The sequence below is a fragment of the Austrofundulus limnaeus genome, unplaced genomic scaffold, assembly GCF_001266775.1.
Source record: "Austrofundulus limnaeus strain Quisiro unplaced genomic scaffold, Austrofundulus_limnaeus-1.0 Scaffold557, whole genome shotgun sequence".
In the NCBI taxonomy this organism is placed as follows: domain Eukaryota; kingdom Metazoa; phylum Chordata; class Actinopteri; order Cyprinodontiformes; family Rivulidae; genus Austrofundulus; species Austrofundulus limnaeus.
The window spans coordinates 126,135-140,082 of record NW_013952959.1 but is presented as its reverse complement, the minus strand read 5'-3'; the positions used below and the strand labels follow the sequence as shown (position 1 = coordinate 140,082).

At 40.7% G+C, this 13,948-nt stretch overlaps 2 protein-coding genes across 6 annotated transcripts in view; both read left to right on the top strand.

The window, feature by feature from the left end:
* zdhhc14 (zinc finger DHHC-type palmitoyltransferase 14) overlaps positions 1 to 8,530 on the top strand; it is an 18,520-nt gene extending 9,990 nt beyond the window's left edge. For all 4 annotated transcript variants that reach the window (XM_014026475.1, XM_014026473.1, XM_014026474.1 and 1 more), the window contains 8 exons: positions 130 to 290; positions 3,170 to 3,310; positions 3,689 to 3,826; positions 4,657 to 4,705; positions 5,830 to 5,932; positions 6,018 to 6,127; positions 6,363 to 6,471; positions 7,172 to 8,530. In XM_014026475.1, coding sequence (XP_013881929.1) covers positions 200 to 290; positions 3,170 to 3,310; positions 3,689 to 3,826; positions 4,657 to 4,705; positions 5,830 to 5,932; positions 6,018 to 6,127; positions 6,363 to 6,471; positions 7,172 to 7,597 — 1,167 coding nt within the window. In that variant the 5' untranslated portion in view covers positions 130 to 199 and the 3' untranslated portion in view covers positions 7,598 to 8,530. The remainder of the gene's footprint in view (positions 1 to 129; positions 291 to 3,169; positions 3,311 to 3,688; positions 3,827 to 4,656; positions 4,706 to 5,829; positions 5,933 to 6,017; positions 6,128 to 6,362; positions 6,472 to 7,171) is intronic.
* A 1,115-nt stretch (positions 8,531 to 9,645) lies between these two features.
* rrm2 (ribonucleotide reductase M2 polypeptide) overlaps positions 9,646 to 13,948 on the top strand; it is a 7,543-nt gene continuing 3,240 nt past the window's right edge. The window contains exons 1-6 of one of the 2 annotated variants that reach the window (XM_014026478.1): positions 9,646 to 9,736; positions 10,719 to 10,806; positions 10,905 to 10,973; positions 12,793 to 12,933; positions 13,015 to 13,131; positions 13,206 to 13,339. In XM_014026478.1, coding sequence (XP_013881932.1) covers positions 10,720 to 10,806; positions 10,905 to 10,973; positions 12,793 to 12,933; positions 13,015 to 13,131; positions 13,206 to 13,339 — 548 coding nt within the window. In that variant the 5' untranslated portion in view covers positions 9,646 to 9,736; position 10,719. Of the gene's footprint in view, positions 9,737 to 10,659; positions 10,807 to 10,904; positions 10,974 to 12,792; positions 12,934 to 13,014; positions 13,132 to 13,205; positions 13,340 to 13,948 lie in introns of those variants that run through there. The other variant, XM_014026479.1, reaches the window with a different exon arrangement.

Sequence of the window (13,948 nt, the reverse complement as noted above, 5' to 3'; positions counted from 1 at the left end):
CAGTAAAGTCAAAGTCTAAATGATAAAACTGTGTTAAAAATGAAATTCTTGTTCAACTCAGAGGGTTTTATGTCTTCATTTTCCTGAGTAACGTCTTTGTGTTTGTCCCTCCTGTCTCTGTGTCCTCAGCTGTCCCTTCCTGGCGTCCCACCTGACTCCGGCCATCCCGGTGGTCGGCGCCGTGCTCTTCGTCTTCGTCATGGGGATGCTGTTCAGGGCGAGCTTCAGCGACCCCGGCGTCCTGCCGCGGGCCACACCGGACGAGGCCGCCGACCTGGAGAGGCAGATTGGTAACCATCTGTTTTTGTTTTTTTTTTTATTATTATTGGTTTGTTTTTTTACATAAAGAAGGACCGGTTCTGATCGAGTTATCTTCTATTGATGGAAAATAAGATTTTAGCTCCAACAAGGCAACTCCTCAGAAAACCTGAGGTATTTTTAACCATTATCTTTTAATTGCTTCTATCTTTGAGGGTCATGGGGGTCCTTGGTGCCCATATCCAACCGTCACTGTGCATGGGGTGGGGAGAGTTAAAATTATAAATATATATTTTATTTACTTATTTACTAAAATCTTGTCCCCCATCTCCATCATCCACATCTCCTGTCTTTAGTGTTCTCTGGCAGCCACTCCTCATCACTGCTGTCACTATCATCATCAGAGGGAATTTCCTTGACTATTCTATAATGTTCCTTATTTTTTGCCGCACTTGTGGTCTAAAAATATGAGAAAATTATAATTTTACTAACCCAAACTACAACTGATCTGCACAAAAATGATCTAATTTTAAAACTAACTTATAGATGCACCCAAAATTAATTTAATTGCAAGAAAAACAGTCATAATGAAAGATGTACCAACTACATGACTTATGTTAAAAATATAGTCAGCAATGCATGACGTCCACTGTGGAGGACACATGATTAATCGTAATTTCCTACTTATTTGAAATAAAAATTTCCAAACTAAACTAGTAATATTGTTACTTAGATACTCCTGCATATCAGCATATTTTTTACTTCTAGGATTCTCCTACAATAGAAGGTTTGACAGGATATTGCAGGAGATGTATCTTGGATCTGGCAGCCATCTTGGATTCTGATGATGTTCACTTGTAGTTACAACAACTAACCACTGAATGGAGGGGAGCAGTAGAGAGCATTCTAAGGTCTGAAACCACTGCATTAAGGAAACATTGACTTTTAAACAGCTGTCCACTTTAGTGACCACTGTGCACCAGAGGTTTTCACTGACAGAGTCGACTTGAATGTTCAAATTTAAACAGATCTGTTGGAGGATGTGTTGTGGACGACTCTCAGCTACTACCACACCAGATATTAACTTAATAGATGTCAAACTGGCTGAATTATTGTCATTTTACTGTGTGTTTCTGTTAATTATCTGTGGCAGCCATCTTGAGTCAGGTTGGCTCCTGTAATAATAATGAGCAGAGGATGAAGACTTTTGCACAGAGCGGTGTGTCTCTTTGAGCAGATGGAATCATCTGACTGGTTTCCTGCTGCAGTTTCAGGTTGTCTCTTCCTGTCAGAAACTCAGATCTATTTCTGGAAACCTGTCAGGATGTTTTCTCCTTTGTTTATTTCACGGAGCTGAGTGACATCACCGAGCTGTCAATCATCTGCTCTTCGAGGCGCAGAGAGACACGCCGTTCAGGTTTCAAACGCCGGTTTCTTATAAATCTGGAGGAGGAACTGAAACAAATCCTGCAGTTAGATATTTTAACTGATGTTTGATTTATTGAATCAAGTATTTACAGGAAAATCTTCTGAAATCCACCTGAACACCGTTAGATCATGTTCACCCTGCAGGGCTTAAAGTTCCTGTGACATCAAATTTTTTAATACACATGAATGTATTTTTGGAAAGATAACATTGATAACATATTGAAAAATAAATTTCACACTGCTGAGATGAACAGTTGTTGAGATATTCACATGTGAAGAAACAGGAAGTGATGTCAAAGGGGAATGTCTTCATGTAAACAAAGCACTGCTACAATAACATCAACACAGACTGTAGAGAAGAATCTGATGTTTGTTTATTTAGAGTCTATCAGAAGCTGCGTTTCCAGTGACCATGAAAATGCGCAAATTAGAATTTCAAAAATAAATTTGCTCAATGGAAACACGTCAGTTTTGAAAAGAAAATTACGTTTTTCGACAAAATGTTGTTGCGCTAGGATGAGGTTGTTTTTCGGCCGTATCGAAATTGGTGTTTTTCGCAAAACTGCAATGGAAACACTTTTTTTCACATCACAGGAGTCACGTGATCAACAACCGGCTGTTTCTTTTGGCAAAAAAGACGATGAAGAAGATAACAGGAAGTAGAAGTCGTAGTAAAAGAAAGTAGTAAACTCACCGACTACAACTTCCTAAAAACACAGCATACGTAGCCGCACCCAAGTAGGGACTTGTCTCTGGAAAGCCTAGATAAAAGACGCCGACGTCTCCTCTGATGATGAGCGCTAGTGTCGCAGTAGCAACATGCCATTTGTTTACATTCATCGCCGCCATGTTTGTAATGACTTATCACGAGAACAAACATATTCACGCGTGACTTTAATAGCATTTCTTACTTCATGGAAACACTGCAGTTGCGAAACTGTGTTTTTCGACATTAACAGAATATCGACAAAGTTTTGCGCACATTTGCGATGGAAACGCAGCTACTGACATGTAGAGTCGAGATCAAATAATGTTTTTAAAAAAAATACCTTTTCTTAAAGAGTTCCCCTTTGATGTCACTTCCTGTTTCCTGTTCCAAGTTCAAAAGAAAATCTGTCAGTTATGAGACAAAGTAAGTAAAAGCATGTGTTTTATGTTGTGTTTCCTAAATATAAAGATGTTTTCTTTGACTTATTGTATTTAAAGGACATGCACATCAGGGGAACTGTAAAATTCAGATTTGAGGTGTAACATGTTAGCATGTTAGCATGTCTGGATTGATTCTGAAGTTGTCCAGTCAGAGCTGATAAAATTATAATTATGTTTTTGTATAATCCAAATGTGAAACAGCTTAAACTAAAATGATTGTAAATCTGATGTGGTAGTAGCTGAGAGTCATCTCCAACTCACACTTTTCTTTGTTAACCTGTAAAAACTTGTCTAACGTTGTTATTTTTAATAATAAAAGCTGTGCTGTTTTCAGACTCGGGCTGTTCGAAGCCCCCCCCTCGCATCAGAGAGGTTCTGATCAACGGACAGACGGTGAAACTGAAATACTGCTTCACCTGTAAGATCTTCAGACCGCCGCGAGCCTCGCACTGCAGCCTCTGTGACAACTGTGTGGGTCAGTGTGCTTCACTTCCTGCCATCAGCCGAGATTACAGCTGTCCCACAAATGATTCCAGCTTCACTGAATGTTTCAGCTGTTTTCTCTGAGACTCAGTTTCAGCTGTTTTCCTCCGAGACTCAGTTTCAGCTGTTTCAGCCTCAGTTTCAGCTGTTTTCTCTGAGCCTCAGCTTCAGCTGTTTCATCTGAGCCTCGGTTTCAGCTGTTTTTCTCTCAGTTTCAGCTGTTTTCCTCTCAGCCTCTGTTTCCTCAGCCATGACTTTAAAGTTTCAGCCATGACTTTAAAGTTTCAGCCATGACTTTAAAGTTTCAGCCATGACTTTAAATATTTTCAGCTAAAATCCAGCTTGTTTGAAGCTTTCTTCTCCTCCTCAGAGCGGTTCGACCATCACTGCCCCTGGGTGGGAAACTGCGTTGGACGGAGGAACTACCGCTTCTTTTACCTCTTCATCCTCTCCCTGTCCTTCCTCACCATCTTCATCTTTGCCTTCGTCATCACACACGTCATCCTCAGTGAGTAGCTGTGCCGCCTCCTCTTCCTCCTCACACTGTGATTCATGGACCCTCTCTGGATTCACAGTTTTTAATCTTTGGTTTCTTGTGCAGAAAAATCTGATATTTAATGTATCAAAGGTCGAATGAATCAGAAGTCGAATGACTCGGATGTTGAATGACTCGAAAGTTGAATGAATGAATGAATGAAAAGTTGAATGAATGAATGAATGAATGAAAAGTTGAATGAATGAAAAGTTGAATGAATGAATGAATGAATGAAAAGTTGAATGAATGAATGAATGAATGAATGAATGAATGAATGAATGAATGAATGAATGAATGAATGAATGAATGAAAAGTTGAATGACTCGGAAGTTGAATGATGAAAAGTTGAATGAATGAAAAGTTGAATGAATGAAAAGTTGAATGAATGAATGAATGAATGAATGAAAAGTTGAATGAATGAAAAGTTGAATGAATGAATGAATGAATGAATGAAAAGTTGAATGAATGAAAAGTTGAATGAATGAAAAGTTGAATGAATGAATGAATGAATGAATGAATGAATGAATGAATGAATGAATGAATGAAAAGTTGAATGACTCGGAAGTTGAATGAATGAAAAGTTGAATGAATCGGAAGTTGAATGAATGAAAAGTTGAATGATTTGGAAGTTGAATGAATCGGAAGTTGAATGAATGAAAAGTTGAATGAATCGAAAGTTGAATGAATCAGAAGTTAATTTTCTGTTTTAACTTTAGCTGATCTTTAAAGTAACAAATGAGTCAGGTTTGGATTTAAAGACTCACTTGTTTCTAAACTTTAATGATTCTGTTTCCTGTCTGCAGGATCAAACCGAGCTGGTTTCCTGAGCGCGCTGAAAGACAGTCCTGCCAGATATCCTTCAGCTGATGTAGAACCGATGCATTCTGTGGGTCTGTTAGCAAAATATCTATTGAACTAGAGTGCAGAATCTTATATGAACATCAACAAATTGACCTGATTCAAAATGGCTGCCACAACTAAGTGACATCAGCAGACATGAAACATAAAAACAACTGATCAGTTTGCAAACATGCAGCTATAAGCTGGTTTGGTAGTAGCTGACAGTCATCCTGACACGGTCTGAAGACTCACAGGTCTGAGGTCTCACAGGTCTGAAGACTCACAGGTCTGAGGACTCACAGGTCTGAGGACTCACAGGTCTGAGGACTCACAGGGACTAACAGGTCGCCTCAAATCCTTTGTACTAAAGGTTTTAAAATAAGTTCAGAGCTGAGAGAAAAAACATACAATAATAACCCTTCATACACACATAAACACACACACACACATACTATATAAACACACACATACACATACTGTATAAACATACACACATACTGTATAAACATACACACATACTGTATAAACACACACACATATATTGTATAAACACACACACACATATACTGTATAAACACAAACATACATTAACACACATACACATACTGTATAAACAGACACACACACACACACACACACACTGTATAAACACACACACACACACTGTGTAAACACACACTGTATAAACACACACACACACACACACACACACACACACTGTATAAACAGACACACACACACACACTGTATAAACAGACACACACACACACACACACACACACACACACTGTATAAACAGACACACACACACTGTATAAACAGACACACACACACACACTCTGTATAAACACACACACACACACTGTATAAACACACACACTGTATAAACACACACACACACTCTGTATAAACACACACACTGTATAAACACACGCACACCCCTCCCTCTCTGCAGTGTGTTTCTGATAAATCGATCTTTCTGATTCGCTCTCCATCTACGGATCAATAAGTCCTCTGAGTCCTGCCAAGGTCAGACCAGTTTTGACCCAAATACCAGCAGAAACAATGGGGACCAGTTCCTGGTTCTGACCCGTCAGGTTTTGTTGTGTGACTGAGTCCTTGACATGGTCCTGCACCGTTCTGGAGGTGGTGGTTTGTTTCTTCTCGGTCTGGTCCATCGCTGGTCTGTCAGGGTTCCACACCTACCTGATCAGCTCCAACCAGACCACCAACGAGGACGTGAGTACCCCAAAAACCCAACAGAACCCAAATCCTGCCGGGTCCCTCAGAGTTCTGTGAACCTGATCCTGATGTCTCGGTCCAGATCAAAGGAACCTGGTCCACCAAGCGGGGCAAGGAGAACTACAACCCCTACAGCTACGGGAACATCTTGACCAACTGCTGCGCCGCGCTGTGTGGACCCCTACCCCCCAGGTCTGTACCCCCCACAGCACTGAGACCAGGACTGGGACCAGGACTGAGACTTTGGACCACAGTTGAGACAAAAGTCAAGAATAAAAACCAGACCAAAGTTAAACTGGTCCTGTTTGTTTGTTTGTTGTTTAGATGATTATTTGTTTGGTTGTTTGTTTGTTTTTTGACTGAACCCAGTGAGGTTCTGGACTGTGGTTCTGCTGTAAAAAGACTCGTCTGTAACTTTGTGTCCCAGTTTGATTGACAGGAGGGGTCTGATCCGAGCCGACACCCCACAGCTGGTCCCCCAGTCCAACGAGACCGGATCCAGTCTCTACACCTCGACTCAGCTCCACAGTCACATGGTGGGTGGACCAGGACCCAGTTGGTCCACACGGACCCCCAGAACCTGCAGACAGATTCTTGTTGTTGTTGGTGGTGTTGTTTTGTTTGTTGTTGTTGTTTGTTGTTGTTGTTGTTGATGATTGTGTTGTTTTTGTTTGTTGATTTTGTTGTTGTTTTTGTTTGTTGTTGTTTGTTGTTGTTTTGTTTGTTGATGTTTTGCTTTTGTTGTTTGTTGTTTGTTTGTTGTTATTTTGTTTGATGTTTTTGTTTGTTATTTCGTTTGTTGTTGTTGTTTGTTGTTATTTTGTTTGTTGTTATTTCGTTTGTTGTTTTTGTTTGTTGTTGTTTTTGTTTGTTATTATTTCGTTTGTTGTTGTTTTGTTTATTGAATTTGCTTTTGTTGTTTGTTTGTGTGTTGTTGTTGTTGTTTGTTGTTATTTCATTTGTTGTTATTTCGTTTGTTGTTGTTGTTTGTTGTTATTTCGTTTGTTGTTATTTCATTTGTTGTTGTTTTTGTTTATTTCGTTTGTTATTTTTGTTGTTATTTCGTTTGTTGTTGTTTTTGTTTGTTTTTATTTCATTTGTTGTTGTTTTGTTCATTGATTTTTGCTTTTGTTGTTTGTTTGTGTGTTGTTCTTGTTATTTGTTGTTATTTCGTTTTTGTTTGTTTGTTTTTTGTTTTGTTTGTTTGTTGTTGTTGACATGTTGTCCTCTCCGCAGTGCGATCAGGATCAGTGCATCCAGAGCACTAAGTTGGTCCTGCAGGCCGCGGCCACACCGCTGCTGCACAGCGACCCGGTGGTCCTGGCCCCGCTGCCAGGTAAGACTACCACACCTGGGGGTCCCTGCCCATACCTGGCCCCCGCGCAGCCGTCCCTGCCGTCCTGCGCCGGAGACGTCCTGACCCTGAGGGACGCCGCCGTGGACTCCCACTGCCACCATCACCTCCACCTGCACCACCACCACCACCATCATCTTCATCACTTCGTCAGCCCGGAGGAGACGCCCTGCGGCACGCCGCAGGGTGCCCTGCCGTGCCCCGCCCACCTGCACCTGCAGACCCCGCCCCTCCTGTACGACCCCGTCACTCAGGACGCCCTGCACGAGGACTCTGTCCGAGGTCTGGTGAAGCTCAGCTCCGTCTGAACGGCGAAGGATCAGGATCAGATCTGGACTGAAAAATGTCCTCCTGTCGGCTCAACGACACCATGTCCCCTGAGTGTCCCCTGAGTGTCCTCTGAGTGTCCTCTGAGTGTCCTCTGAGTGTCCTCTGAATGTCCTCTGAGTGTCCTCTGAGTGTCCTCAGACACCACAGAGACAAAAACTTTGAGTTTAAGTTGTAAACCTGGACTGTAAATGTGTCTGTGGAAAGATGTCAAACACAATAAACACAACAGGACTTTCACTCCCTGCGGGCCCACCTCCTGCAGGAGGGACCACATGGGTCGGGTCCATGGCACCGTGGCTGGAGGCGGGGACTGTGGCACTCAGACCCTGGTTTTTGGGACACAAAGTGTCTCCTCTCTCTGTACAAACAGGACCAGAGGGGTTGATTTTACTAACAGGAAGTTGTTCTTCAGGACTCTTTATCCAGAGGAACCAGCTGAGGACGTCCTCCTTCTGAGGATGTGGGCGGAGTTCTGAGGAGGAGACCTCAGGGCAGACCCCCAGTTCTGGCAACACAGAGTCCTCCCAGAGGAGCGAGATGATCCGTCCTCGTCTTGTTCCTAACCTTCAACCCAAACTCTAAACAGCTGCCAGAATCAAACCCACAACCAGCTGCTGCTCTGAATGTCTGAACCTTCAGAGAACTTTACTGAACTAATGTTTCCTTCTCACTGCCTGGAGATCAAAGGATCTTCTGTTTACACTTTCACCGTTTCTGTGCCTGACAGCTCTGACTGGTCTGAAACATTTCCTCACGTTTCTTCACGATTCATGACATCAGAACCAAAGCTGGACCCTCCTCGTGTTCCTCAGTGATGAAGATAAACTGCTGATTGAATCCAGAACCAACGTTTTGTCTTCAGCTGCACAAAAACCAACCCCTGACCTGATTGACACTGCCACGCCTCCAGCTTTAAAAACCACAAAAACAGTTTTTATAACGAGTCCAGTTTTTACAAAACAATCTGGAAGAATGATCGGAAACATTTTATTCAGTTTGTATTTGAATGTTTTTACTGTTCAACATAAAGGGTCCCCTAAAAAAACATTTTCTGAAAGGGTTTTTCTGTTTTTGTAAAATAAACGTTTTGATTTCATGTCTTTCTTGGAACTAAAAGAATGTGGACTTTTTTCACTGTTATTGTAGTTTAATAAAAAATAAAAAATCTAAAAAAATTAATTAACTTAGTAAAACATTTCCAGCCTGTGAAAAGTGTCACACATTAACTGCGTTTTCGATAATTCCGCCGATTTATAACATCAATTTAATGTTACGTTGAGTCTAAATTTATAGTTTTATATATTTGAGTTATATGATTATAATAAATATAACACATTTTATATAATATATACAGTATAATGAGATAGTTATGGAAGCCCATTTCGGCCACCCTGATAAAAAAATAAATAAAACTTGTATCTCATAATTATGAGATTGCTAAGTCATAATTATGAGATACTATCTCATAATTATGAGATACTATCTCATAATTATGAGATAGTATCTCATAATTATGACTTAGCTATCTCATAATTATGACTTAGCTATCTCATAATTATGAGATAGTATCTCATAATTATGACTTAGTATCTCATAATTATGAGATAGCTAAGTCATAATTATGACTTAGTATCTCATAATTATGAGATAGTATCTCATAATAATGAGACAGCTAGGTCATAATAATGAGATAGTATCTCATAATTATGACTCAGCTATCTCATTATTATGAGATAGTATCTCACAATTATGAGATACTATACAAGTTTTATTTTTTTATCAGGGTGGCGGAAATGGGCTTCCATGGAGAGTAAAAGGTATACAAAATGTTAAATAAATTTAGGCTACACCTCTGACTTTTCTTCCTGTTTATGGCTTTATAAAATAATTGTATTTACTATTATTAAAATCTAAAATAACTAAACTAGAGAAATATTCAGGCAGAAGTAGGAAAATTCGATGAATCGTTTCGTTTTCAGTGTTTTTATTTTTTTAATAGCTCCTCCCGACCACCAGGGGCGTTGCTGCTGCTTTGACCTCTGAACCGGAAGTAGTCGCCCGGGGGAAGCGGTCCTTTTAAAAACAGCTGAATTTTAGAGGGAAAATTTCTGCTTCAGGTAAAAACAAATAACTACGACTTAACAAAGAGATTAAACAAATATAGTTAATCGGAAACACAAACTGTAAGAAAATGTTTTCATAAACCCGGAGGTTCTGTTAACATTAACTTGAAATGTTCTTGTTCTTTTATTGTCGGACTTCAGGTTATTTATTATTCTCCTGTAAACCCGATACTTTCAGCTTCGATAAAACACATAAAGACGGATTATTCTGCGTGTTGATATTTTTCACTTTAAAATCAGTTTTGGCGCTAATAAGAGAGTTTGACAACGCCTACGATGACGATAAACAAAAGGAAAAGCGCGGCAGTCCCTAACAGAGACACCAATAAACTTTAAAAACACACCTGACGTTCATTAAAGGTAATTTAATAGAAGTTAGGAGACATTTTTGTGTTGATTATATGACAACAGATTTATAATACAGAGAAACCAACATTCAGGCAGATACTTTACGACTGTTTTCTGTGCAAATATAAAGAAAACATTCAATAAAATGTGTTACAAGTTACTTTAACTATGTTGTATTTCAATAAACGTTAAATAATTCAACAGTAATCTCATGTTAAGTTTTGATCAGATAAATTATCAGACATGAATTGTCATTATTTTAGTTGTATATTTTATTTTAACCCTGAAGTGATTTTTATTCTGTCGGATAAAGGTTTATGTTTAAACCTGTAAATGTTTCATAAATTATTGTTTTTATAGTTTTATAAGTGTCTTTGTTAAAGGTTTTGTGTAATTCAAGTATTTCGAAGTTCCCGCGGCATCCATGTGGTCACGTGAGCGCTCTGATTGGCTCAGCCGCGCTCTGCGCTTCGCGAGCCCCGCTCCCATTGGTCAGCTCGGCTTCGCGCCTCTGTGTCTATATAAAGAGTCCCGCAGAGCGGCTGCTTCACTCCGTCTTTGTCTCTGCTGTAGTTTAGCTCCGTGTGCCTTTAGCTTTAGTTTAATTTAAATTAATTTAATCTGTCAGGATGATGTCCGCGCGTTCCCCGCTCTCTGTGAAGAACGACAACATCCTGAGCGACAAGATGAGCGACGTGTCGCTGAAGGAGAACACGGTGAGCGAAAGGGTTAATAATCTGATCTATTTATTTATTTATTCATTCAACCTGTCAGCGAGCCGTGAAGCTCACCGACCCCCTCTGTCTCCCCACAGCCGCCGGGGCTGAACAGCAGCCGGATCCTGGCCTCCAAAACCGCGCGGAAGATCTTCAGCGAAGTGTCGGTGAGCGAGCTTTTCTTCATTTGAGCTGACTAAAATAATAATAAATAAAATACAGAATACAAACAGCTGAAGGAGGTGGGCTGTTTTTGGCGCCAAACAGTCATGTAATCAATGACAATAAGTGACAGGTTTATTGTGTGTTTGTCACAACTCAATTAAAAACGCAACACTAAAGTAGAATGCTAAAAAAAAGTCATAATGATAATAAGAACAAGAGACAGATGAGGTCAAGTATCTTGGCCATTATCTTACCAATGATCTCTGTGACAATAGTGGTATGTATGGACAGGCAAATGTTCTCATTCGTAAGTTTCACGTGTTCTTTTTTTTTTATAGAAAATAGAGACAGAGAGAAGTAATTAGAGAGAATTAGAAAGATTGAAATAGTGATTAGAAGTATATTAAATATACACCAACAAAACACAGGACCACACACCCAAAATCTGTCTCCGCTCACCTGAAAAATAAATGGATAAATACATGGAGGGCATATATAAAAATACACACATACCCATACATATATAAAGATATACATACATACATGCCTACACTCATAAATATTGTCCGTATATACACACAGACATATATACACACTCAGTGACCTGTCAGAACCCCCGGATCAGAGCACCTGTCTGTGAGCAGTTGTGAACATGCGTGTATATACAAGATTTCTCCAATGGAATATTTAATAGTGACTGTGGAGGACCGAGACCCAACCCCCAAGACACGAGGCAGACATAGGGAAGACCAGAGCCCAAGGGCCCCCAGATCAGACCATAGGGGAGAACTGGGAGAGTTCCCCGCAGCCGCACACCCCACCGGGGGGCCGAGTAGCAGCGGGCCCCCAGATAAACCAGCAGGAGGGTCAGCCCAGACCGCAGCCTGACAAATACCCAAACATACACAATCGCACCATCCCACCCTCATCCTCACCCCCACTCAGTCAAAGACATGCAAGGACGCCACATTCCACTCATACCCCCAATACACACTCTATACCCCCCAGGTCCAGGACATGCACCCACCACCTAATGGAGGCCGCACACACCCGAACCCAGGAGGTAGACCCAATCATTCTGAGGTGGAGAGGAGCAGATAGTTTCACGTGTTCTAATAATGTTACAATTGTATTGTTTAAGACTTTCTGTACATCTTTGTATACAGCGCATCTTTAGCATAGCTATACAGCGAGCAGTATGCAGAAATTGACTGGCATATAATGACTCTTTGAGAATGTTATTGAGGCTTCAGCGGCACATTAGTGCACGTGAGATGTTTGCTAATTGTGTTAGATCTTGTGCAGCTGTTCTTAGGCACTGTATCCACTCATTTATGTGTAGAGTTCAGGATCAGCAGAATGGTATTTTTACAAGCTCTGGTCTGCCCTAGAAACAGCTGTTAGGTATACATCAAAAATATGGAGACATTGGCGTAACTGTTTACCCAGTATGTGTAAATAATTTGTCGTATTTTTTATATTGTATATTTTTTATATACTTGGCTTTTATTTTTTATTTATTTTTTCTCTTCTTTTTTTATATGGACCAGAATATGTACCAGAATCAAGCTTGACTTGACTAAAAAGATAATTAATGTGATCCAGCACATCAGGGGTTAATTCAGTTCTGTGGGTTTAAATGTCATGTGATGTTTTCCAAGCTTCTGATTGGTTGAACCTGTGTTCTTTAAAGGGCACTTCCTGCAGTTTTTATTTGTAATGAATTTTAAGATAAAAATAACCTCATTGTGGTTTTTGTCATTTTGAATTGTAAATAAAGTTTTACAGAACCACGGGATGACACGATTTGCTGTTTTCCAGAATAAACCCGTGAAGGAGAGCAGAGAGGAGGAGCCGCTGCTGAAGGACAACCCTCGTCGCTTCGTCATCTTCCCCATCCAGTACCACGACATCTGGCAGATGTACAAGAAGGCCGAGGCCTCCTTCTGGACGGCGGAGGAGGTGAGGGGGCGGTGCTATTAGAACCCCCTGATGATGATGATGATGATGATGATTTCATGTTAACGAGCCTGGTCTCTTCAGGTGGACCTGTCCAAGGACCTGCAGCACTGGGAGTCCCTGAAGGAAGAAGAGCGCTACTTCATCTCCCACGTGTTGGCCTTCTTCGCCGCCAGCGACGGTATCGTCAATGAGAACCTGGTGAGGAGCCTGCTGCTGGTCTGTTGCTTCAGGTTTGACTCGTCGTCTCACCTTGTTCTTCTCGTGTCCACCAGGTGGAGCGCTTCACACAGGAAGTCCAGGTGACTGAGGCCAGGTGTTTCTACGGCTTCCAGATCGCCATGGAGAACATCCACTCTGAGATGTACAGCCTGCTGATCGACACCTACATCAAGGAGCCCACAGAGAGGTGAGCTGCTGGTAGGGCTGCAGCTAACGATTATTTTAGTAATCGATTATTCTGACGATTAATCGAGTAATCGGATATAAAAAAACTGTCACGTTCTTCAGTACGTATTTAAGTAAATCCTGCCGACAACGCCAAAAACTGTCGTGGCATGATTTACCGAGAATGCAGAAACACGTTGGAATAAATGCACAGAAAGTCCGCGTGTATGGTCGTCAAGTGATTTTAATTCTGAGCAACAACACAGCAGACGTGGGCCTGTCACGATAAATTTTGCTGGGCGATTAATTGTCTCACAAATTATTGCGATAAGCGATAATATTGCCTGGTGACCATTTTACAACTAATAATTATAAAATCGTAATATGTAAGTGTAATTAATCAATAAACTTTAATTTTTAAAGAATGTTTAACAAAGTGGACTCTCGGTCTCTAACAAAAAATGCACTTGAATAAAATTTAAAAAACAAAGAACAACAATGTAAATTAAAAACCACGCACAACAGTAAATAAACAATATTAAAGAGCAGCATCTCTTTAGAGATGAAGCAGACTACACAGCCTGGTGAGGACCCACTGTTTCTTATGGGGACATAAGCCCAGTTCACATCC